The sequence below is a fragment of the Myotis brandtii genome, unplaced genomic scaffold (assembly GCF_000412655.1).
Source record: "Myotis brandtii unplaced genomic scaffold, ASM41265v1 scaffold604, whole genome shotgun sequence".
NCBI lineage: Eukaryota > Metazoa > Chordata > Mammalia > Chiroptera > Vespertilionidae > Myotis > Myotis brandtii.
In genome coordinates this window covers 2,517,024-2,543,669 of record NW_005370286.1, presented here as the reverse complement: position 1 = coordinate 2,543,669, position 26,646 = coordinate 2,517,024, and the positions used below count along the sequence as shown (strand labels likewise).

Genomic DNA, 26,646 nt, shown 5'->3' with positions numbered 1-26,646 from the left:
TGTGGAACAATAATGAACTATAGGTTGCCAAAACTACTAAAAGAAAAGTAGCCAGCCGCACGGATGAGTTCTCGCTTGAAATACTGATCAGCATTTTGTTAAGTGCCTACAGCCACTATAAAGTTGCAACTAACATTCTCTGAATTGTGATTTTTCTAATTTCAGAGGAAGACCCAAGACAGTACTGCACACCCACACGTGCACACCAGCACACACACACGCAATGCATAAGCTCACAGAGACAACACATTACAGGGAAACTAAGGGGTCCAAATTCATGAAGGACGTCTTAGGGCAACCATCCTAGCCACATTTGCTTTCTAGTATACTTAGGTTACTTTCTTCACTACTACACAATGAGACAATTAATGGCACGGGTAAAACTCAAGTTAAGATCAACAACTGAATATGCAAACATCACCATTATAAACAAAGCAGTTTAAGTATAACCACAAATCAACACAAAAACAAATTCTGTAAGTATTTTATTTATCATTAAAGAAAAAACACAGCAGCAAGTTCTGTGTTGGCTTCAATAAGACCAAATCGTTATCTTTAACACAGCTACCACACTCCAGAATTGAAGTCAACACAGTCGTTACTACAAATTACTTGTTGAAGGATCTATCCTAAAGAGAAAAGAAATTAAGAAAAAGAATTTAAACAATTCCTCCAAACCACTCATTTATAAATATTGTCATATTTAAAATGCTTGAAAGGCATGAATTCTCCATGAATGGAAAAGCAGTTTGCTATTGGCAACAGAAAAAGTATCAATAAGTTTACCAAATGCTTTAAAATTTAAAAGCTGTAACTGTTTTGGATTTACACTTCAGCAGTATTCTCGTCATTTCAATGATGACTGCAAATTGCTTTATACTCACCTTCTTTCAAGTAAAATCTGCAGAAAATCCCACTGTATCAGATGTGTGTAATGTTTACTGCACTTATAGTGAACCTAAAAACTTCTTATATTTAGTTGATACCTCAAAACACCTAGAGGTATGTCTCAACTGCTAATGGTGTGAAAACTGTTTCAACTCCCTGCTTTAGAGTCTTGAAATACATTTTCTATAACAGAACCTTACCTCATTCCAAATTAATATCAGATATTTCAAAATCAAAAGAAAAAAAGATCAGTCTATACCAAGATACAGGTGTTACTCAATACCTGAAGGGTTCACATCTTAAATTTATTTTTTAGTTTTTCTTTTTTGTAAACAAGTGATTGATGAAATAATGCCAACACCTTAAATTCCAGAAAATGGCATGGTTTTCCAACCTTCTGTGGATACAGTGCATGATCAATCTATTATATAGGATTAATACAAGTTCATGCTTTTTTTGTGTTATGGTGAGACAACATTAAAGAATCCAATTTAGACTGGTTGAGCACAAGTATAATAATCCTTGAATGTGATCAAACCTATGTAAGACGTGAGTTTGAATCCATTATTTTGAGACTTAACGTCGTACTGTAGTCCATCCATCTTCATCAGTCTCATTTTTAGTACGACGAAGAGATTCCTTATCTTTCTCAGCTCTCCACGAGGCCTTCTCTTTTTCACCTTCTCTTTCCCGGTCTCGGTCTCTTTCTCGATCTCTTGAAAGAGCTGGAGGAGGAACACGACGAGGAACATCCCGCTCTTCTGCCCGGTCATCTTTCCTGTCATCAGCACGTCTCCAGGAACTTACTAAAAAGTTTAATTAAAGAAAAGAGAGTAAGTTTGTACTATATTCTATTGGCTGAGACTAAACAGAACGTCAGCAAAAGGAATGCCTCAAATTACTCAGAAATTCTGTATTGAAGGTAACAATACAGAATTGCCATTAAAAAACAATAAAAGCTAAATACATTTTAATCATTTTGATACATTTTCTGACGGAACCTTTAAAAGAATATAGACTTAGAGATATAACTCAAATTTGCAAAGAAGAAATCATTGGCCTGGGAAGTGTCCTAATTGTTTTAACTATAAAAACAAAAACTAAGACAAAGTGACAAAAATTAAAAGGATATTTGGGGCTCTTGTTTTAACAACTAATTAGCCATAAGAATATTTTTTCATTATTGCTATAATAGAAGAAATACCCTTATAATCCAGTTGTACTAACATAATATTAAAAGCTTGTGAGACAATTACTTATGTGCAATGGTCATTTTAAATATTAAAAGTATTTTTCTACTAAAGTTTCAATTGCTATAATTTCAGAGAATGTTTTATTTACACTTTGTATTAATCTACTATCTTACTTTTCAAGAACTGATAAACTGTTTCCTCATTTAAACTTTTTATCTATATTTTGCTTACTATCCAATTTAGTCTACTACTATACTTTGAATTTAGAGATAAGCTAACTTCACAGAGCAACCATTGACTTAAGTTTATGAGAACCATGAATTCTAAATTGAATAAATATCCACTATCTTGCCCTAACTGGTTTGGCTCAGTGGACAGAGCGTTGGCCTGCGGACTGAAAGGTCCCAGGTTCAATTCCAGTCAAGGGCATGTTCCGTGATTGCAGGCACATCCCCAGTAGGAGGTGTGCAGTAGGCAGCTGATCGATGTTTCTCTCTCATCGATGTTTCTAACTCTCTATCCCTCTCCCTTTCTCTCTGTAAAAAAAAAAAAAAAAATCAATAAAATATTTTTGAAAATCCACTATCTTATTTTTGGTGTCCATATAAATTTATAAGATTTTAAAAATCCAAAATTCCCCAGTAATGGTTCTCTAATGGTTCAGCAGCTGTGTAGACCATCTGTACCTTCTTCACGCTCTGATCTGATAGGAGGTCCTCTGCGGTCTCTGTCATCTCGTCTTTCTCTTAGATCTCGGCGATCATCCCTCACACGTGGGCGGTCATCTCTATCCCTATCGTCACGGCGACCTGAATCTCTCCAGCTTGAAGCTTCCTCAGCTGGCCCTCTTCTCCAGTCACCTTCATCCCTGCAGCCATTCAAAATGACATGTTAAGTTCTGGTGTTAGACTATATGGGGAGTTATAGTGAATATATTATATTACATGGTCCTCAGAGAGTTTATTAATATAAAAGGGATAAAGTTTAAACTCATCACTTAATCTCAATCTAATGCCTCAGGAGTGGCAGTCAAATAAGAAAATCTAGATGTGTGCTGTCCAACACAGAAGCCACTATCTATCTGTGGCTCCTTAAGTTTATATTAACTAAAATAAAATCAAGACATTTCCTCAGGAGCACTAACAATATGCCAAATGGTCAACAGCCACAAATGGACTCTGGCTACCATAATGGACATTACAGGTATAGGACATTTTCATCCCTGTAGAAAATTCTATTAAACAGTGATGGCCTAGATTTATCCGTATAAAACCACTATGGCCAAAAGAAGCAAGCAAGAATTACCACTAATGCCCTAACCGGTTTGGCTCAGCGGATAGAGCATCAGCCTTCGGACTCAAGGGTCCCGGGTTCGATTCCGGTCAAGGGCATGTACCTTGGTTGCGGGCACATCCCCAGTGGGGAGTGTGTAGGAAGCAGCTTATCGATGTTTCTCTCATCGATATTTCTAACTCTCTATCCCTATCCCTTCCTCTCTGTGAGGAGTCAATAAAATATATTTTAAAAAAATAAAAAAGAAAAAAGAATTACCACTAATAAAAGTAAAGGGGCTTTCTGAAACCTATACAATTTTATTAACCAATGTCACCCCAATAGGCAATTTTTTTAAAAGTAAAGGGGCTTTTAATAACTTAAGGGCAATAAAATTGACCTAAACCAGAGGGAAAAAGCAATGGACTGGTAAAGATACCTGGACTTGCTCCACTACCAGAGAGTTAAATAACATGTAGACAGCAACACAGCTCGTGCTTCTATTTTCATTCTTTGTTAAGAAGGAACATTGGCCGAAACCGGTTTGGCTCAGTGGATAGAGCGTTGGCCTGCGGACTGAAAGGTCCCAGGTTCGATTCCGGTCAAGGGCATGTACCTTGGTTGCGGGCACATCCCCAGTGGGGGATGTGCAGGAGGCGGCTGATCGATGTTTCTCTCTCATGGATGTTTCTAACTCTCTATCTCTCTCCCTTCCTCTCTGTAAAAAATCAATAAAATATATTTTAAAAAAAAAAAAGAAGGAACATTGAATTAAATGACAGCTAAAAAAATTTCTTTTAAGTCCATGATTCTGATAAATATTGGCCGAGGGAGGAATGAGGAAAACCATCTCTCAAAAATGGTTAGGAATATTCAGGAATATGTAACTCCATGGATAGTTTTAATTCAAATATCAAACCTCGGTCTTCTGAAGCGATCCTCTCGATCCCCATCTCTCTCTCTGTCCCTTTCTCTCTCTGGATCCTTGTCATTCTCTTCACGATCTTGACTATCTCTCTCTCTTTCTTTTTCTCTGTCCCATTCACGTTCTTCTGGTGGTTTTGATTCTCGAGGTGGACCCCAACTTTCTTCTCTGGCTTTTTCCTTCTCTCTCCATCCACCTATTTTTTAAAGAAGCAAAAATATTTTCCACTAAAGAAACACAGATTGGCAACTATGACTAGAGATCTTAATGTTGACATTAATCCAGCACCATTCTAAATACTAATTTAAGACACTCCAACCTCCTTAAAAAAAAAAAAAAACTAAAAAAAAAACCAAAGCCACTTACATCATTTCATAAGATCCCCAGCTCCTATTTGTGACTACCTATCCTGTTTCTCTAACACACAGGAACACATGACATAAGAAACTTTTATAGTCCTGGTTGAGTGTCCTGTATGTAGTTATTTTTGGGTATAATGTTTTGATGATAAATAACTCACTTAAGCAGAAAACTTAAAGGGTGGAGGGTAGGAGCTAGATCTCTAAAGACAGGGCCCCAGTTATGTATTCATTTAGACTGTGCCACATTTTCAAAACAAAAGCACTCTTTCCTGTCATATTCCTGCTCTCCACCATTTACCATCCATGCAATCATGAAGGATAAATCCTTGGACCCTGCCCAGCACCTCACACTATCCAGGGAATGTCCAAATATAGAAACATTTCATTTAGTTAGTCCTCAGCCAAGGATATTTTTCGATTAATTCTTAGAATGGAAGGGAAAGGACAGAGAGAAAAAGATTGATGTGAGAGAGACACATCGATTGGTTGCCTCCTGCAAATGCCCAGACCAGGGCCGGTGATCGAGCCTGCTACCAAGGTACGTGCCCTTGACTGGAATTGAACCCAGAACCCTTCAGTCTGAGGGCCGATGCTCTATCCACTGAACCAAACCTGCTAGGGCCATTTTATTTATTTATATATGCACAAAAAAGAGGCCAAAGGCAACAGAGATTTCAATGAAAATGTATTACAGTTTTAAGGCTAATAATTATTATTGCTGTTAGCATTTATATTACCACGTGCCATAGCACTATTCCAAACTCTGAGCTAAGTAGAGTTCATATTTGCTAATTTGCCTGTATGCTAAAATTTATACCTCCAAAATTAATACTCAAGAACTTTTATAGTCACTTGCAGACATGTGCAAAGTTGCAAAATATTTGAGTCACCTGACAAGTACATTTTCAGCAGAAGTTGGATAAGGCAACACTTGCCTTCTTGCTGCATCTCTCATACTTCAACTAAGTATCCTACTGGAGGTCTAGTTTTGCATTTTTTGAGCTTTTGGTCGGTGATTTCACTGTTTAAAATGGCCTCCAAGGATTGGGCCGAAATGTTCTCGTGTTCCCAAGCAAAGAAGGCAATGGATGGGAGAAAATATTTGTGTTAGATAAGCTCATTCAGGAAAATATTACAATGCTTTAGTTATGAGTTCAATGTTAGTGAATCAATACTATATATTAAATAAGGTATCTTTAAATAGAAATATAAAAAACAAGTTATGTATTGACTGGTTGACAAAACTTGTGACTAAAAGGCTCATAGGAACCTACCTTGTCTTTTCCCTGGGAGCAAATGGTTCAGAATTCAGAGACTTTATGTAACACAACTATCACCACTTAAGGAGAATTGACTATACTGTTATCCCCATTTTACATGAGGCACAGAAAGTTAAGTGGCTCACCCAAAGTCACGCAGCTAGACAGTAGAAAGAAGTGAGACTAGAAGAGACAGAAGTGTACAACAGAAACCACAAAGGGTAAAGGCAAGGAAGCCGCTCATTTAAACTTGCATTTAGAACAGATTGCACTGGTTATTGCACAAAAACTCGAATTGGGGGTGGGAGAGCCAGCAGAGACCAGTAACAGCAAGAGTTCAAAGAAAGAATGATGGTGTTCCAGACCCAAGTACATGCAGGGGAAATAGAAGTGGGTGGGCTTAAGGAACATTGATAAGATAGAACTGAAATAAAAGCTTTAACTTAAAGGATGAAAGAGCAAAGAACTTCCAGATTTGCAGCTTATACAATTAGCTTGAAAGTGGAACACCAAAGAGAAGCAGGTGCTTGTATGTATGCATGTGGGTAGAGTGTTTGTGTATGAAGTGTCAGTTACACTTCCAGGTAGAGATGTGCTGTGTACAGTATACAGATGGAAACACCAGGTCTGAAGGTGTCATCTGGAGACGGTAAAAGTCACAGACTTGTACACAATTACTCAAAACAGTAAAGTATGAAAAGATGATCAGGCCTAAGACTGGCAAATAAGGAAATGAGCTCTTGCTGTGAGAATAATCACGTTTGCCAAGAGTACAGACAAACGTTTATTACAGGAAGGCTGGTCCAGAACAGAACCTGAAGAGCAAGGACACTGAAGGTATGGACACATGAAGAAGAGCCCTTAAAGAAGCAGTCAAAAGGCAAAAGGAAACAAAGAGAAAAAAGGTGGTCATTTGTGTGGGACATTGAAGGTAAGTAATCTTTGACATAAGTCACTGCAGAGATATTCAAGAAAAGATAAAAGATCAGTTTACTTAAAAACTAATAGGAATATAGACCAATCTCTCGTATATCAATTAAAATTTGTGTGTTTTTTTTCAGTTGAAAAATAACCTTTTTTAATTAAAAAAAATGTAGTCATTTGAGATACTCCTTGTTTGGAACAACCTGCTATCATCTATATAACAGTGGAGACTAGATTGTGTAAAACTTTCACTTTCTACTTGTAAATACATCAAATAGTCTATAAAGCAGGGGTCCTCAAACTTTTTAAACAGGGGGCCAGTTCACTGTCCCTCAGACCATTGGAGGGCCAGACTATAGTTTAAAAAAAAACTATGAACAAATTCCTATGCACACTGCACATATCTTATTTTGAAGTAAAAAAACAAATGTTTTAGGCAGGCCGAATGTGGCCTGCGGGCCGTAGTTTGAAGACCCCTGCTAAAGAATCCAATCTGAATTTCTGAATCCCAGAATTTTACCTGGCTTGACAAATGGTCTCCAGAGACCAGGTCTTGAGTCCTCGCCCCTTCTGCTGGGAATCCGATCATCATCAGCCCGTCTTGAGATCCGGTCATCATCCATGTTTCTCCAAGGACCCCTGTCATCATCTGTACCACGCCTGGGAATTCTATCATCATCGGCGTTCCTCCAAGGTCCTCGATCTTCATCCAGCCCGCGTCTGGGCCCCCGGTCATCATCCAGGCCTCTCCTTGGACCTCGGTCATCATCTAGGCCTCTCCTTGGACCTCGGTCATCATCAGCATTACGCCAGGATGACCGCTCATCATCAGCACCTCCTCGCCGCGGCCCCCGATCTTCATCCATACCACGTCTTGGTCCTCTGTCCTCATCAGCTGCCCGCCAATTTCCTCTGTCCTCATCCAGTCCTCGTCTAGGTGGTCTATCATCATCCATATGCCGCCAGCTTCCCCTGTCGTCATCACCAATTCGTCTGGGAGGCCTGTCGTCATCACCAATTCGTCTGGGAGGCCTGTCGTCATCACCAATTCGTCTGGGAGGCCTATCATCATCACCGAGTCGTCTGGGAGGCCTGTCATCATCACCGAGTCGTCTGGGAGGCCTGTCGTCATCGCCAATTCGTCTGGGGGGCCTGTCATCATCTGCATTGCGCCAGGAAGGCCGGTCATCATCTGCCCCACGGCGAGGGAACCTATCTTCATCAGGAGCACGTCGGGGGGCTCTGTCATCATCCATGCCCCGCCTGGGAATCCGATCATCTTCTAGTCTAAGAGAAGACTCTCTCTCTTCATCTTCCCCCAACCGCCTTGGGCGATCTTCATCTCTTCTAATAGGCCTTTCCTCATCTCGCCCTTCTCCACGTCTCCACTCCCTACAGAGCAACAAGCCAAACATCTTTGAGAATAATTTTTTTAATATATTTTATTGATTTTTTACAGAGAGGAAGGGAGAGGGGTAGAGAGTTAGAAACATCAATGAGAGAGAAACACCGATCAGCTGCCTCCTACACACTCCCCACTGGGGATGTGCGCGCAACCAAGGTACATGCCCTTGACCGGAATCGAACCTGGGACCTTTGAGTCCGCAGGCCGACGCTCTATCCACTGAGCCAAACCGGTTAGGGCAAGAATAATTTTCTTAAAAAGCACATGGTGCTTTTGGGAATTACTTCACTTTTAAAAATCACTTCAGTATAAATCCATTAAACCTACTCCTACAATATGTTCTAATTAAAAACAAAAAACAAAACCACAAAATCCAAACTATTACATCAACAAACAATAAACCAGTAAGCAGACAATTGCCTTAAAAGGGCATCTGCACTTTTCCAGGAGTGCCTTGGCAATTTCATTATAAAGGATGTTTGATCTACTTAAGAAATTTCAAGGAAAAGAAAAACGTCAGGAATGTTCATTCTTACTCTAACTGCAGTACTATTCCAGAACTCATTCCTCAAGATGGTCAGAAGTCAGCAATTACAGTAGTGTTGAAGTAAACTATGAAAAACATTTCAGTACGAGACATGCACACAATTCTTCACAACTCTCCTCTCCCCACTCATACAAAATCAACCAAATTAGAAAACCACCAATCAGATATTATTAACAGAACCTATGATTGATCGGTACCATTTTCCTTAACTCTACTTACTTCTCTGGTGGGCCTCTCCTCCACTCGGAATCTACTTCAGGTGCTTTTCTCCACGTGCCTTCTGAATCTCTATCTCCCCATCGAGAGTCCTACATTGACCAAAGTTAGTAAGATGCATTACACTGGCAACAATTACTACCAATTACTGTTATTATTATGCAAACATTTTGTACTTATATTAAACAACCTTAAGTCATTAAATATAAATAAGTTTTTAAATTATTTCTCTTTTAATCTGAAATCAGACCAACAGTACAGTGAAACGTATTCTCATCTATTGTGGATGGCTTTATAAATTGATAAAACACCACTTGCAAGCAATCTGGCAGCATCCTCCTAGAATCATTAAAATGTCTATAGATTTTCTTTGACCTAGAAATTCCCTTATAAGATTATGTGAAAAAAAGCTGAGTGTCCCAAAATGTACATCACAGTGCCTACTAAACAGAGGTGGAGCAAATGAAATGTATAATAGGGGATGGTTAGATTAACATTTCCCTCTTCAAAATATTATGCTGTCAATAGAAATTATGGAGAGGGTGTGAGAGATACTCAATACCCTTAAGGTGAAAATGTAAATGTAGTACAACCTCCGTAAGAAGTAATGCATATAATTTTAATCACAAACACTTCTGACACAGCTTGACCGGTCCTACAAACATAACATAAGGCCAAAGTCAGAAAAGAACACTAAAAACAAGCTCTAGGCGTGGGATGGAAGTACTGAAATAAAATCTGAGAAGCTGAGAATAACTATAATCCCTTGTAGATGAATATGAGGATCTTAATTTAAAATTTAAAGTGTCTTGGCAACAAAAGCCTTCAACAACTGACAATAAGAAGCAGTGAAGGACAAGAATGGCCAGATGATAAGTCATCTGCCATCAGAGTTACTGAATCTGGGCTATCTCTTAAAATGGGAGTTGTTCTAAGAGACTTTCCCAAGTGAACATTGTGGGAGAAAAGATTAACTCAATTTCAGTTATAGTAATTCATAACTCCAATGGAGGGAACGTCCACCCCAGAAGACCAAGTTTCTCTTACTATTCATACTCATCCTGCAAATTAAATTCAAAGAATTCAACTTATGAGGTTTTAGTACAAATATTAGGACTTCAAAGGAGATTTTGGGGGTGGCTATGAGAGCCATTAAACAAATGAAAAGAATTCTGAAAAATTAACATGACCGCCAAAACTTTTTAAGTCACTTGGTAGATCAACAGCAGAATAGGCCCCATTGATAAACACAGAAACTAAACAGGAATCACAGAAAACTAGTTACAAAATGACAGAGTTGAAAAAATGAAACATTAAAAGAAATAAAGAATAGAACTTTGAAAGGCCAGAATAGAGACAAGGAGAAAAAAAATTCCCTAAGTTAAGGAAATTCAATCTTCTCTAAGCTGAGTAAATTAAATCCTCTGACTGAAAGGGCACATGTGCCAAAAAGGATGACTCATGAAGACCACACACGCAGGCATCTAACCATAGTCTTAAACTCCCTTTAACCCAAGATAGAGAAAAGTATAAAAGCTTCCAAGGAATAAAAGAGTGTCTACCAAGAATATTATCAAGACCCCCGCCCCAATGTGTACTAAATCCTCCTCTAGGGGAGGAGGATTTAGAACTGGCTGAACCACTGAACCATTGTTCAACTGTGAGATAAAAACAAAACCTCTTTTGAGACATACACAAAGACATTCTGAAAAAATTAAGATGATAAAATACAAAACAAAGTTATCTGCAAAGGTGAAAAGGTGATACAGTGTACACATACTTGACACTAAATCATGTTTGCCAATATGGCTGTAAAACTTAAATGAGTCCTTCAAATAGAGAACATGTTTTCATGCTCTGGGGGTAAAAACATGCAGCTGGTTGCAACACAACATAAATAAAGGTATGCTCAGAATTTTGTTTTGTTCTGAAGAGGCAGAAAACAAAGTTCTTAAGTTTGACTTAAAGAAAAGAAGGAATGGCAGGCACATGGAAGCAAATAAAAAGCTCCAAACTATATATTAGGAATAAAACAAGTACATAATAATTACCATGTTAAATGTGAATAGATAAAACTAAACACTCTCCACCCGACCATGTTGCTCAGTGGTTGAGAGCCCACCCATGCTCCAGGTCTCTGGTTCGAATACTCATCAGGGCACATGCCTGGGTTGCAGGCTCAATTCCCAACAGAATGCTTGCAGGAAGCAGCCGATCGATGTTGATGTTTCTCTCTCTTTGATGTTTCTACCTCTCTCTCCCTCTCCCTTCTTTTATAAAAAGCAATAAAAACATTAAAAGAAAAAAGACTAAAAACTCAAAACTCTCTAATTAAAAGAAGGTGAAGGTAGGGGACAAAGGGGTATAAAACAGAAACAAAAGGTTAAAATGAGCAAAAGAATGAACACAGATTTGCAAAAACTAAAAGAAAAAACTTGGAAACCCACAATCACAGATAAGTTACCTCAAGTTCTTCAGAAGATGAAGTTCCCATAAGTCAACAGGATGGCGCAAATTAGATAACACAACAGCTCTAGTTTCATACATACACATAGAAATTTGTGCCCAAGAGAAAATACTCATAAAACCAGACCATGTTTAAAAAAAAAAAAACCACAAACAGACCATGTTTTATAACACAAGGGAAAATGTACTAAACTTAAAAAAATTGGAAACCATATAAGCCACAATCACCAATAACAAAAAAGTAAAAAATAGGAATTAGTGACAAGAGTAACAAAAATGAAAATCTATCATCCACATACACATTAAACTAAAATTGAAGCCTACATGGGTAACTTAGTAACGACTCCTCTAATAAAGATAAGGGCTTCGTGAAGATATGGCACAGATAAAGGAGTGAAGAAAAGCAAAGCAAAGAGCATGCAGGTAGATGTCACAGACACATGATAAAGCACAAAACTAGCTCAGTCTGGCTGAAGTATAGATGACTAAGAAAAGCTAATGAAAAAGCAGTAAACATGAAAGGCCTTAACTACTAAGACATGTTTTAACCTTTGGTTCCAAGTAATGAGTACCAATCAAAGGAAGGTTTGAAACCCAAGAGCAGGTGTAATGATCAAATATGCAGTATGAAAAACCAAGCAGTTCACAATGTAGAGGAAGGTCTGGTGCTGGGGGAAGATTATGACCAGGAAGAATAGTAAGACCAGGAAGAAAACTGAAGTAAGGCAGGAATATAGGAACGGAAAGGATAGGGATTCAAAACTCTGGTGATTAAAGTGGGTAACGTACTACCAGTCAGGAGAGGGAATTAAAGACTCAAGATAGTGGGAGAGGAAACAGCTGCATATTAAATATAACAGAGCAGCACTGGGACTGACTGGCAATCTCATTAAAAAGCAGGTTCTGGCCCTGACCGGTTTGGCTCAGTGGATAGAGCGTCGGCCTGCGGACTCAAGGGTCCCAGGTTCGATTCCAGTCAAGGGCATGTACCTTGGTTGCGGGCACATCCCCAGTGGGGAGTGTGCAGGGGGCAGCTGATCGATGTTTCTCTCTCATCGATGTTTCTATCTCCCTATCCCTCTCCCTTCCTCTCTGTAAAAAAATCAATAAAATATATTTAAAAAAAAAAAAAAAAAGCAGGTTCTGATTCAGAAGGTTTGGTGCTGGGCCTGAGACTCTGAATTTCTAACAAGCTCCCAAGGGATGCTGAATATTGATGGTCCATCAACTTCAAGTGCCAAGGAGTTAAGAGAACTCACATCATTCTTTTAATTCGCAGCAACTCCTTCTTAGAAACACAGAACAGTCCCTCTTTCCATAGCACTAATGAGTGCTATACTCTGTCAACTACTTAGTCTTATGGAGATTCGTTCTGACTGACAAGTACAATAGACCAAAGTCTATAAAAAATCTCAGATTCACTAACAGAAGTTTAATTTTCTCCCTTTACGAACCTTCTGTCTTTGGGAAGACAAAGCAATACCAGACTTTCAGAGACGTGAATGGAACTAGTTCAAAACACCAAGCCCAGACATTGACATATACACTGACATATATCTATCGTAAAGAGAACAAGTCATCCCAGGGAAAGCAATGTTTATATACTCACCTTTCTAGAAAGTGGATCTTCACCAAGTCTTCTCTCTTCCTCTCTACGACGCTCCCTTTCTTCAATTTCCAACTCCCTTTGGCGTTTTTTCCTTTCTACTTCTTCTAACTTCTTGACCCGCTCCTGATATTCTCGAAGCTCTTCCTCACGTTTTGCCCGTTCTGCACGTTCTCTCTCTTCACGCTCTATATAATGTATTAGGTTAGACCAGTGGTCGGCAAACTCATTAGTCAACAGAGCCAAGTATCAACAGTACAATGATTGGAATTTCTTTCAAGAGCCAAATTTTTAAAACTTAAACTATATAGGTAGGTACACTGTTATTAACTTAATTAGGGTACTCCTAAGCTGGCCTTTGCTAAAAACGTCCTCAATCTGAATGAGGTACGTTCGCTGAGGATGACCCCTTCCAACTCACTCATTCACACTCATCTTGTATACTTGTTTTGTCTATCTCCTTTTGTTCATCCTCTCTCTATGTCCAAACCATCTCAACATACTTTTCTCAATCCTCAACACTACATTTTCTTTCACTCCACAACATTCCCTGTACGTGCACGCCCGCACGTGGTATTTTGTGGAAGAGCCACACTCAAGGGGCCAAAGAGCCGCATGTGGCTCGCGAGCCGCGGTTTGCCGACCACTGGGTTAGACAGTGTGCCTCCTACCTGCACCTTTCCTTTAGTTCTAGATCTACTTTTTTGGTATTAAACATGCATAATATAGAAGTAAATCCTTTTTAAGAATTTAAAAATATCTTACCATCAGCTAAAGGACAGAAGATATTTGAGAAAAAAGAATTATGCCATTCATTATTAATAGTTTTGTAATGACTTAAGAAGATAATAGGAATCCCTCCTCAAATCCTGAGCATCTCTGATAACCAGATAAAGGAGCATTTGACAGACTTCATCTGACAGATATTCCTAAATAAATGTGAATACTACACAGAATATAGTGATAAAAAATTTAAAGGTATTGATTTTTAAAAGAACACCAAAAATGTGAGATTCAGCTGATAAGACATATCTTCACATAAAACTAAAGTTAAGATCCCAGAAACTGAGAACTAGTTAGTTGCAGTTAATAAGTCAATGATCCCTACCTCTCAATTCATTTATTTTCTAAATAAGACTGCTATAAACTGACCTAACATCAACCTTGTGTAATCCCACTTCCAATCTTGGTATAGTTACCTTTTAGCATTTGCTCTTCTGCCCTCCTCTGCTCTTCCTCTTCCTTTTCTCTATAGTAGGTTATTCTGCGTTCTTCTTTACGTTGCCTTTTACGTTCTTCCAAGCGATTATGCCTTTCTTCTGCTAATCGCTCTTCAAACTGTTTAAGTTTTTCCTGTAATTGGTTACCCCAAATTAAAAAATATATATATCAAGTTTTTTGGAAGAGCTACAAAACTAGCAGGAAGTTTTCAGTTTACAAAAGCATTCCAGGTTCCCTGGAACCATAAAAAGCAACCTTCAAGTATAAAAACCAGAATTTCCAAATGATTGAAGGTTTTCTCAACCAAATTTCTAAACACGTAAATTGTTGACAACATTAAGTGGGCCTGTCAACATACAAACTAAAATGAATGACTAAATTAGAACGTGAAGAGCAGGATACTTGATTTTTTCTTTCTGTAAATAGTAAACAAAAGCTTGTATCAACTGCAAATTTTATGCAGCCCACCATCGCCTTTAGAAAAATAGTGATGGTTGACTACTTAGTCTAGAAAATATTTTCAAGAAATGTGCTATTAAAATATTATTTAAATGGTAACATTATATGTGTTAGCTCAATACAAAATGTGCTACTGTATAGAAGAACCCTTAAGGCAAAACTAAAACTCATGAACATTTCCCTGAAACCATAAATGTACCTCATAAACAGATTGTCGTGCTGCCTTGAGTCGCATTTCAAATAAATCTCTGTCTTCAAGCATTCGTGACATTCGATTCTTGTGTTCAAGAGCCTTTTCCCGTTCTAGCTGCATAGTAGTAATCTGCAAATACATAATAGTTAAATTTCCAAAGCGTACATTATCTGATTACTAATTTACCCCAAATCCTGACATATCCTTGCAGAATACAAGCAGCTCCTGTGCCTCGTCAACCTTACTATCTATCCTTCATGCCAACAGGTCCCTAGGAAGGCAATCGGGGAGATAGATAATCGAGATATCTGCAAGAACGTTTTTATTTGGCCCACAGTAGCACAAATTTTTATAAAGGAAAAACTATAACTATGTATATGGTAAAACACCAAAAAATGGTAGTAAGCACTACGGTTGAATTATTAAAGGCATTTCTTCCTTAAAAACAACTGGAGGTTCAAGCAAGATGAACTACAGATTGAAGAAGGCTTTTCCTTGTGTGTCACAAGAGAAAAAAATGGAAAGCTTCAGGGAAGAGATTGCAGCAAAACATCTCAAATATTTCATTTGGTCTGCAGCACTTTTCCTAATTTTGTATCACAAAAATTTCAACTTCTAAAAAAATTTGGAAGAACCGGCAACACTTGTCCCAGAATGACAACAATCCAATGGAATCTGAGAAGGGGCTGTGTTCTCCACACTGCAGTCCTCACAAATGTACACTGTCTCCTGCCTGTGGTTACTTTACTCTTTTTTTAACCACAACCAAGTCATTTCTTTTTATTACAAATTTTGCTACTACAAGCAAACCTTACTTTTGTATCATTAGGTAAACAAAGACTAACAAAACTATAGATGCAGCTGTTTAGTCAGAAAACAACATATTGTATGATTCCATTTACCTAAAATACCCAGAATAGGCAAATCTAAAGGCAAAAAAGATTAATGGTAGAAAGGACACGAGGAATAACTGATAAATGGGTACCAAGCTTATTTTGGGGTATGTTATAAAATTAGATAGTTGCACAATTCTGTACTAAAAAGCTGCACATGATGGTGTGTGAATTCTATCTCCATAAAGGTGTTTTTAAAAACTAAACTTTTCAGCTGTACTTTGTATTTTATGTTTCATTTTTTAAAAAAATATATTTTATTGACTTTTTACAGAGAGGAAGGGAGAGGGATAGAGAGTCAGAAACATCGATGAGAGAGAAACATCGATCAGCTGCCTCCTGTACACCACCTACTGGCGATGTGCCCGCAACCAAGGTACATGCCCTTGACCGGAATCGAACCTGGGACCCTTCAGTCTGCAGGCCGAGGCTCTATCCACTGAGCCAAACCAGTTAGGGCATAAGTTTCATTTTTTAATCTCACTCTAAAAATGTCTATCTGTCCACCAATCTGTTAGTATGCACCCACTAAAGCACACCATTTCTGGCAAAAGAATACAAAACAAATCAGTTTTGCCCTAGCTGGTTTGGCTCAATGGATAGAGCATCGGCCTGCAGACCAAAGGGTCCCAGGTTCGATTCCAGTCAAGGGCACATAACTTGGTTGCAGGCTCCTCCCAAGCCCAGGCCCTAGTCAGAGCTGGAACAGGAGGCAACCAATTGATGTGTTTCTCTCATCATCCCCTCTCTTCCACTCTCCCCCAAAATCAATGGAAAATATCCTTTCCTAAGGATTAACAAAATAAATCAATTTTGATATCCTGGTCCCATTAGTGACAGAGGATTTAATTATAGCTTACAGTCTAAAAATATTTCAATTAAATTAAAATCTTACTCTTTCTTCTTCTTGTTGTTCCCACAGATCCATGTCTTTAATTCTCTGTTCTTCATAAGCACTTTTTATTAGAGGGATTTCTTCCAAGCGTTTAGCTCTTTCAAAATAATCAATCTGAATAACATGAAAATAAATATAGTTTAAAATAAAATCTTTTAATCTGACATGTTAAAATTTTACCAGTTCTTTCATTTACCTTCTTTTCTTGATTCTTCAGGCGTTCCTGAAGTTCCTTCTTTTCTTTCTCTAGTTGTTCAACCTGCTTAGCCATGATGAAATCTGGATCCAGTTCTTCAAGATCCTGAAAGGTAATAGAAATGCACAATCATTAATAAGAATGTAAAAGAAAAGAAAAAAAAGAATGTAAAAGAAATATGGAGCACTGCTTCTAGAATCAAATCCTGAATTACTTTTTATACAGTGGGTAAATTTAAGCAATGTAAAAATGTTTTACAACAGTCACGTTTCCACTTGATTATAAGAACAAAAAATATGCATATACCCAAACTCTGTTTTAACAGTGGTGAAAAACTGTACAGCTATTAAACACAAATGCTTACTTCACAGATTTTAGTTAATAAATCCTGCGTAACAAAATGAGTGAAACTACCAAATAACCCAATAAATGGTAAAGGACTGTGCTTCTAAGAGATCTGGATAAAAATAAGTTTAATGAGTAATGTGCTACATACTTCAATATCGATATCTTTGAATGCTTTGGCACCCAGTTCTGTTTTCTTGATCTGTTCCAGCCGCTCACGAACAGTTTTCTTTTTGATTTGTTCATGTTCCTGTAAGATCCGTTCCTTCTCTCTCTCCTTTGCCTCCTGTCTCAGCCTCTCTTCTTCAGCCTTCCGTACTTTCTGGAGTTCAGCTTCCCTCTGCTCCAATTCTTCTTTCTCACGCTGAATATTCAGACTCTCAAGCCGCTCTTTCCTTTCCTCAATTGTCTGACGGCGAGCCAGGATACGCTGATGCTCTTTCCGTGAATTTTTAAGGTATGCAGTAACAGCCAACTGATGTTGTTCTTCTTTCTCTTGCTTCAAAAACGAATGCATTTAAAAAATTAAGTGACATACCATGGTATTAGGCATCAAAAATTACTAAATAATCCTGAGGCATTACCCTTATGTGTTTGCATTTAGTAACAGAAGATGACATTATTCAAACTACAAGCTCTCAGTTCTAAATGCTATGTCGCTACTCCCACAGCAATGACATAGCTGAAAAACCTGTGTTTGCTAGGTCAACTTTTCTCTGCACCAAATCTCCTTTCAAGTGTTCAAGCCGGGGAAGAATACTAACAACACACAAACAAGGGAAAAAACATAGGCATGAAGGCAAAGCTCAATCAATCACAGTACTCCCTATTAGGATCATCATTGTGTGGTCTGTTGTACGCCCACCCAATACTTGTATTATTATGTGGTGTATTATTTTACCCAATGGGAGGCATCTCAGTCTTCTGTACATCTGATAAAGATATTTGATAAAAATACCAAATACAACTGAATAGGTAATCTATATTAAATCCCTTCTTTCAGACACCATCTTAAACCTTTTTGTGAAAAACATAGCATAAGGGCCCCTCATAATTTCTGTAGTCTATTTCTCCCAAAGATGCATACCAGTACATGAGCTGGTTTAATGACTTCAAGTGCTTTTGCGAGTACTGAGGACATGGCTGTCAGCTGGTTTCTTATCTGTTCCGAAGGCATGCTTTGCAAATAAGGACCAAGTGGAGCATCTTCTCGAGTAGCATAATTCAAATCAGATCCAAAACTAAGGGTCCGAGAAGTGTGGTCAATACGAACCTTTGAAAAGTAATTATTATCAATAGTTAAGTCTACATGCATATATGAAGTCAAACTTCTGATAAAAAATTTCAACTGAACTTGAGAAAAAAATTAATGAAAGCATGTTGAATACAAAACCTACAAGATTAGCTCAGGAAAGCTTTAAATCAGTGCCAATGTACCAAAAGCTAAGAAACAAAAGTTATGTGTTTTTAGTCCTCAAAGGCCTTGCCTTCCCCCTCAGTATCCCCTTACAGCACATACCTGCAGGTCACAGTGCCTGGCTGCATCTACAATGGCACGTTCCAGTTGGAAAGCATCAACAAAAGGAACCAGAGAAGTCAAACGAGAAAACTCAATGCTCTGATAAATTTGTGCCACCTGTACAAAAAAAACACAAGGTTACTAAAAATAGCTTATCATTTATTCAGCATTTTTGATATGCAGTCTTAAATAATCACTAGAGGACTGGTGCACAGATTCGTGCACAGGTGGGGTCCCTCGGCCTGGCCTGCGCCCTCTCACAATCCGGGACCCCTTGGGGAATGTTGGAGAGCCAGTTTCGGCCAGATCACTGCAGACCAGGCCAAGGGACCCCACCAGTGCACAATCCGGGCCAGGAGGGCTCCAGGTTGTGTCTGGCCTTTTGCGCCCAGTCCCGATCAGCTGGACCCCAGGAGCAAGCTAACCTACCGGTCAGAGAGTCTACCCCCTGGTGGTCAGTGCACGTCATAGCAACTGGTCGAATGGTCGAACAGTTCGACACTTAGCATATTAGGCTTTTATTATATAGGATAGGATGGGAAGTAGAAATTATGCCCATTTTTCAGAGAAAAGAAGTTGAAGCTCAGAGTAGCTATGTTAACAGTATATTGCTGGATTTGGCATTCCAATAAAAGGCTCTCAAACCCAAGTCCTGTGTTTTAAACCAGTGGTCACCAATCTTTCAGACCTCACAGACCACCAGTGGTCCACAGACCACCGGTTGGCAGCTGCTGCTTTAAACCGTCACCTCATACCATTTCAGAAAAGCATCATCTTTTCATAGTCTCATCAAACAAAACAAAAAAACCTAACTGGTTACATATTTGCAGATAAAGACCAGCTACCTAATTCACCTGAACACTTTTTATAAAACTGTTTGTCTGAAGGAGACTGGCAGCATTACTACTTAGTTATACTGCTAATTAGCCTTCAACTATTTGTATAGCACATGAGAAATAACGCTACTCACATATACAAGAAAGCAGGTCAATGAAATGTGCGCAAATACTGAAGTGAACATGTAATAAAAGCTCCTCCCCCAAATGAAACAAATGAAAGACAAAACAGAAACTTTTAAGCCATATTATAAACTACAATACTCAAACTTAAGAAATCAGACTAAAATATGTTAAAAGACTGATAATACTTAGTGTAAGCAGGAGAAAAGGCTATCTCATTTACAATAGACTCTTTTCAGGAGCTACTAAAGCTTTAAACGTGCAAAGTCTATGACTAATTCTTATGCTACAGAAATCACAGAAGTATGCAAAGAGAAGTGTAAAATGCTCACTGCAACCTTTTTCTAATAGCAAAAAGCCTAGAAATACAGATTTATATCAATAGTCTGAATATATAAGTCATAGTACCCTTAGACAATGAAAAGCTTTGTAGGTATTAAACGAAATAAGGTAGACCCTACTAACAAGGGAAAATGTACAAAGACACTGTTCAACAAAGAAAGCAGTTGTAAATTTTGTAAAATTCTTTTTTCATATCAAATAGATAAGACTAATTTTGGACAGGGAATAGAATTTTGGGAGACTTTCACTTCCTATGTCATTCCTAAATTTTTCAGTTTTGCAATCAAAACAATCAAGGAAGGAATTCTAGTTCTTACATAAAACATCCATTTTTCATTTTTACCTGCTGCAGAAGACGGAGTATGGTGTTGTTTTGCAGCTGTGGGACATACTGTTGCAGCTCTGGTTCCTTTTCAGGTTGGTCCTTAACCCAATTTAGAACCTATAAAAATCCACTAAATTAAAAAAAAAACTTACATTTTCTTTGTAACAGATACTAAAACATCTACAGCAGAATTTTTTCAGTTTCCTTAGACAAAAGTATCAACACAACACAAAAAATGCAGAATGTGTAATGAAGCTATGAATACTTGTCTGAAGGTGACTGACAGCAATGGCTAAGGCAAGCCATGCTGCTAATTTACCTCCACAGGTTTGTTTAGCACATCAGAAATATCTTTTCTCTTGACACAAAGAAAAAAGACAATGAAATGTGCACTGACTTCAAACACATAGGATAATACTTCTCTCTTAATAAATAGAAATATATCTAAAACTGCACTAGGACAAGCTATATGGTGATATAATCAAACATAAATGCAAAGGCTTACCTTTGTGACTCTCTCACAGAGTTTTAGGGGGTTAAATTCTACTTCCAGCCAATTGTAAAGGTCTTTCACTTCTGAGACAACATATTGTAGTACATTGAATCTAACCTACAGTAAACAAAACAAAAAGTTTAATTGCTAAAGGAAAATTTCCAACTGGAATTGTGAACTGATAAAAAAAAATACAGAATTAGAAATCTGAAAAATGATTAACAAGTAAAACAAACACCAGTAGTTAATCATGAATTATAAAATCTGACCATACAGTTTTCTGTTCGAATCATATTTATGTGTGTACAGATATATGAATGTTCAAATGTATACCAACCATATCGTTAATAAGGCCAATTCGTGTTGGTGGGGCTTGAAGACCTAGCAGTGTTGCAAGGCGCCGTTGTTTTTCAACTATGATACCATCCATATCCAGAAGTCGAGCAATATCAGTACGCTCAGGGGTAATAGGGATGGAAAGAGTGGCCAAAAGCACTCTAGTAGACATTCTGCAGAACAAAATTACAAATCTGTTAAATCTGTAAATGTTACTTGATAAGCAGAGAAAGACACTACTCTTTAACCATCTAGTATCATATGCCAGTGACAGACTATGTAAATCACCATGTGAATGTGAACTATATTCATAAATATTCGTTAAAGCATAAAATTATTTATTTATAAATGGACCGTACTAAAATGAATACCTTAAGAATAAAAACTTCACCCACTTATTCCTGTCAAATTTGTTCTAAGAATAGGTTTTAAATACCTGTATATGGATAGAAAGCTTATACCTTAACACTGTATTTTATATTTCTAATATTCCATTTTTCTCAATTGCACTATAAGCAGAGTTGGACAAGATAGCTACTGAAGATCAATACTACCCAAGCCCTAGCCAGTTTGGCTCAGTGGATAGAGCATCGGCCTGTGGACCAAAGGGTCCCAGGTTCAATTCTGGTCAAGGGCACGTACCTCGGTTGCAGGCTCCTTCCGTGCCCGGGCCCTGGTCAGAGTGCATGTAGGAGGCAACCAATCGATGTGTTTCTCGCACATCAATATTTCTCTCTGTCTTTCCCTCTCTCTTCCACTCTCTGAAAATCAATGAAAAAATATCCTAGGATGAGGATTTTAAAAAATAATAAAGGAAAACTAATTTAAAAAAAAAGGCTACTACACAAGAAGAATATCTGGAGACACTTTTGGTTGTCACAAACTGGAAGGACTGCTACTGGAATCCAGTGGGTAGAGAAAAGGAATGCTGCTAAACATCCTAAATGCACAGTCCCCCACCATAAAGAATTATCCAAACCCAAATATCAATAGTGCAGAGGTTGAGAAACCCTAATCTAGAACATACTACCATGTCATTTAATAATAGATATTTGTTTCATAATGTCAGCTCTATCCAACTATAACATTCTTACCTTTGCATCTCTTCTTGGGTAAGATTCTTTCTCATTTCTCTAGATAGATGGTAAAGACGATGGAGTGTAGATGCATGAAAAAGAGCATTTCCCGATTTCCAAAAGACAGTTGAGACTTTGTTATAGTAATTTGCCATCAACTGAGGTTTAGGTGGTTTTTTAGATAAAGAGAATAGCCCATGAATATCTTCCACAGCTTTGAATGCTTCCTAAAATTAGGAGTATAAATTAGTCATTGCATTCTACACCAAACAAAAATCTAATTCAAATCTCATTATGAAACCTAAAGCACAAAACACTTAATAAAAGTGGCAAATAAAATGCTTTCATGTGTGGTTCTTTTTATTCATCTGTAACCTAGTATCTGATATATTTCTGAAAACTGCCATAATTGCAAAAATACAAAATTCTTAAAACTCTTTAAAGTAGAAAGAGCAGACTTGTTAAGAAAAATGTGTATAACATCACACAACTTGGGGGAATATATAAAAAAAAATCTGGAAGAACACAAAACACAACAGAAGTTATTCTGAGTTATAAGATCATATATGAATATTGTCTTCTTTATATTTATCCATATTTTCTATAATGAACACGTTTTCTTGTGTTCTATATAACTTTTTCCTCCTTAATTCATCAGGTAGTTATTTTAAGGGTGTCCCTACAGAAAAAGGAAGTTATCATTAAGAAAACAGTGGGAAATCAAATCCCATTTTTCAGCTGGTTGAAAAATTATTGATTTCTCTGTAATTTCAATTAGATTTGGGGGGATTAAATATATTAAAGTTTCAACTTATGACTACAGAATCATGTGAAAATGTCTTTGTGAAATTCTTAGTGTGAAAAGGCCAAGTAGAGAATGATTCCCAACATGGCCGAGATCTCCAACGTAGGATTGATTACTCATCACGTATGCTAAGTCGAAGCAACACCAAGAAATCTAGGAGAAAATCCAGTGCATCACTTCTCTATTCACAGTAAAAGACAAGTTTTGTTTTTTAATTTCCAACCTGACACCACCAATACTTTTGCAAAATACAGTAATATTCTCCTCTAGACTTATTTATCACGAACCAGTAAAAAGTTCACACATTAAGCAGCACTGAGGACTATTTTATATGGAAAGAAACTGGGTCCAAAAGAAATTACGCGATTTGGTCTAGACTTCATAGCTGGCACCTAGAACCAAAATATTCTGAGATTCCCTGTCCAGAACTCTCCCTACTCCATCAGACAATCTTAAATCCCTCACCTATTAAAACTGACCAACAGATATCAAGATAAAGATACTCAGGAAGGGGGGAAATATGGGCTGTTACCTGCCACAATTCCATGCTGATAGCACTGTCCAACTGAACAAGCCTGGTCTCCAAATGCATAGACTGGCTCTCTGGATTATTAAGATTGATTGCTGTACTTTGATTGTGGTGGCGTTGAATCTGAGACAAGTGCATTCTCAAATTGTCACACAGCTTACGGAATTCAGCCTTACGGGTGTATTGGAGGCAGAATTTGAAAGCTATAAGCATAAAAATAAAATATATTAGGTACTTTCCAAAATCAACTTAAGTATTGAATAAGTTTTATTTCATGTATTAAGATCAACTATTTAAGTAAGATTTACCAAACTAATCATGTCTTTAGAAGTGATGAGAGTTGTAATTCACTTCATGTGCCCTGACCACCTTTTGGATATAGTCATCAGCATGTCCTAGGACTAAAATATGGTTCTGAGTTTACAAATAGGAATTATTCAAATTTGGGTCTAAGAGGGACTCACCTTTCAAACACTTATTTCAAATCCTAAAACAGCAAAAAAATTCTAGCCTGAAATACAGACGACCCTTGAACAATACAGGTCTGAACTGTGCAGGTTCACTTATACACAGGTTTTTTTCAGTAAGTACTGTAAATTTATTTTCTCTTCATTACAATTTTCTGAACATTTTCTTTTCTCTGGCTTACTTTAGTATAAGAATACAACATGTAATACTTATATAAAATATGAGTTAATTGATTATGTTATTGGTAAGACTTCTAGCTAACAGTAGACTATTAGTTATGTTTTTAGGGAGTCAAAAGTTCTATGGAGATTTTCAACTGCATGGAGGGTCAGCACCCCTAACCCCCATGCTGTTCAAATGTACAATGAACTTTGTTACCTAACTTGCATAGACAGGAAGCTTTTGTACTAATGAAAACTGTACAAATTTGGACTTGTGGTATAGACGTGCACGTGAACTACTTGCTGTCATGAAAACATTAATATTTCGCCCAGCTGGTGTGGTTCAGTAGTTGAGTGTTGTCCTATAAATCGGGAGGTCGCAGTTCCATTCCCAGTCAAGACACATGGCCAGGTTGCAGGCTCAATCCCCAGTCGGGGGCATGCAGGAAGCAGCCAATCGATGATGTTTCTCTCATCCATACTTCTATCTATCCCTCTACCTTCCTCTCTCTCTAATAATAAAAATAAATATCAATAAAAAAGTTTATTTTTTCAATCATCTGGAAAACTCCAAAATGACTTTAAAAGGTCTTTCAATCATCAATGAAATACATTTCATATAAAATTACCTTAAATAGTAAAACAAATTTCTTAAAAAGTCACTTATTTACTATTCAAATGAATGCCAATATTTCAACTGGGATAAAAACTATGTAAAATTAACAGTTAATCTTTTGCAAAATCTATTTGTTAAGATTTTTTAAAATTATTATTGCTTTTTAGAGAGAGAGAGGAAGAGAAAGAGAGAAAGTGAAACATTGATATGAGAGCAAAACATGGATCGGCTGCCTCCTATACACCACCCACCAGGATTAAACTTACAACCTGGGCATGTGCCCTGATCAGGAATCGAACCAGCAACCTTTCAGGGCCCAGGACAAGGGCCTGGGCTGCAAATTATATTCTTAAGTCAACTTTTCAAATCAGTTCTTGTTTTACCTTGTTGGGCAATATCATGGTAGAGACGCTCTACTCTAGAATTGTTTCGAAGAAGGTCCAAACACTGTCTGTATGATTCCCACAGGAATTTAACCCATGGAGTTAAAAGTAACCTGTCAGTACGATCCTGAGTGTCTTCGCCACTTACAGCACTTAGGAGAACACTACAAAAACAAAATATATTGAAAACATTTTTAGACATGGTTTCCTACTTTGCCATGACGAAAACACCAAAACCAATAATCATTATAAAATAGTACATATTCTTCCTACAACTTTGGACACACTATAAAGCTGTCACACTTAGTGTCCAAGTATGTGAATTCCCAATCCATAGAACAACCATTTAAATTAATACATACCAATCTAAAGGTTGTAATTTTCCACTTTTATGAACTTTAACTAACACGATTCTTTTGTTTACTATACATTTGAAATCTCAAATATTAGCCATCTTTCTAATAAACACCTACTTCAAATCAGGATGGAGACACATGTATAGAAAAACACAGAAAAGTTTATTAGCAGTTTAACCCACATACCTCTCAGGAGTTTGAATATTATCCAGATCTTCTATGTCTAAGACCATCTGCTGGGATTCTTCTTTAGCGGCTTCAGTTTTTTCCTCTGCCAATTTCAAATATGCCCTAACAACATCCTCTAGAGATTTGATGTTCACCTAAGAAAAACAAAAAAAAAAATAAAACTTTCCCCAACAAAACATAAAATATCTTAAAAGCAAATTTTATGACATAGCATATATTTACTTTGAACGGTAAACTCAAAATTACTAAATGCACTTATAAAAAAATATTAAACCCAGCTCTGTTCATACCTGTTGACAAATGTTCTTATACTGGTATAATCCTTCTTTAGCCAAATGGCTCTTTCGAAGATCCACACAAAGTTCCAAGTATTTCAACATGATTGGTTCGTGTATTTTTTGCCATGTTCTATGTTTCTTACTTTTCATAACATCATAAAGAACATCCAAAGCAGGTTGCTTTTTGCCAACCTCAAGAAATTCTGAAAAGGTAATTCATCAGAATTAAAATCAGTAATATATATTATACAAAAGTCTAAATCTTGCTTTTTAAATTGGCTGTTTTACTTTCTGAACTCATTACCATCTCTTTTTAGGTCATATTTATTTTTGACTTCTAAAGCTATGCCAAAATTACCCAAGGCAAAACCATGAAAACTGGTTACTATCTCAAAATATGGTCTACAATTCCTCTGTACCAAACATATCTTTCTAAATGATTTTAAAGTTCCAGAAACTGAAGTCATGAGGAAAAATAAATCTCCCCAACAAACGGAGAAAAGTATTTTAGTCACCAGTGCTCTGATGTAATCTTTGCTAGTTCAT

General features: G+C 37.4%; 1 protein-coding gene across 5 annotated transcripts; it reads right to left on the bottom strand.

Annotated features, from left to right (window-relative positions):
- Positions 1-468: 468 nt before the first annotated feature.
- EIF3A (eukaryotic translation initiation factor 3, subunit A) lies at positions 469-26,313 on the bottom strand. Of its 5 annotated transcripts, none has more exons than XM_014550586.1 (22): positions 26,113-26,313; positions 25,820-25,956; positions 25,278-25,441; positions 23,653-23,852; positions 22,334-22,542; positions 21,241-21,412; positions 20,916-21,020; positions 20,429-20,527; positions 18,785-18,901; positions 18,353-18,538; positions 17,417-17,764; positions 16,921-17,025; positions 16,725-16,838; positions 14,943-15,065; positions 14,263-14,416; positions 13,067-13,251; positions 8,995-9,083; positions 7,344-8,215; positions 4,273-4,474; positions 2,768-2,949; positions 1,427-1,694; positions 469-629 (listed from the first exon to the last, which is right to left on the bottom strand). In XM_014550586.1, exons 1-21 carry the CDS (start codon positions 26,248-26,250, stop codon positions 1,465-1,467), a joined length of 4,131 nt encoding a protein of 1,376 aa, XP_014406072.1. In that variant the 5' UTR covers positions 26,251-26,313; the 3' UTR covers positions 469-629; positions 1,427-1,464. The 5 variants fall into 5 exon arrangements, with proteins under 5 accessions (XP_014406072.1, XP_014406073.1, XP_005879738.1 ...); XM_014550587.1 differs by having other exon boundaries at positions 469-1,694; positions 7,344-7,580; positions 7,611-8,215; XM_005879676.2 differs by having other exon boundaries at positions 469-1,694; positions 7,344-7,795; positions 7,826-8,215.
- Positions 26,314-26,646: the final 333 nt, after the last annotated feature.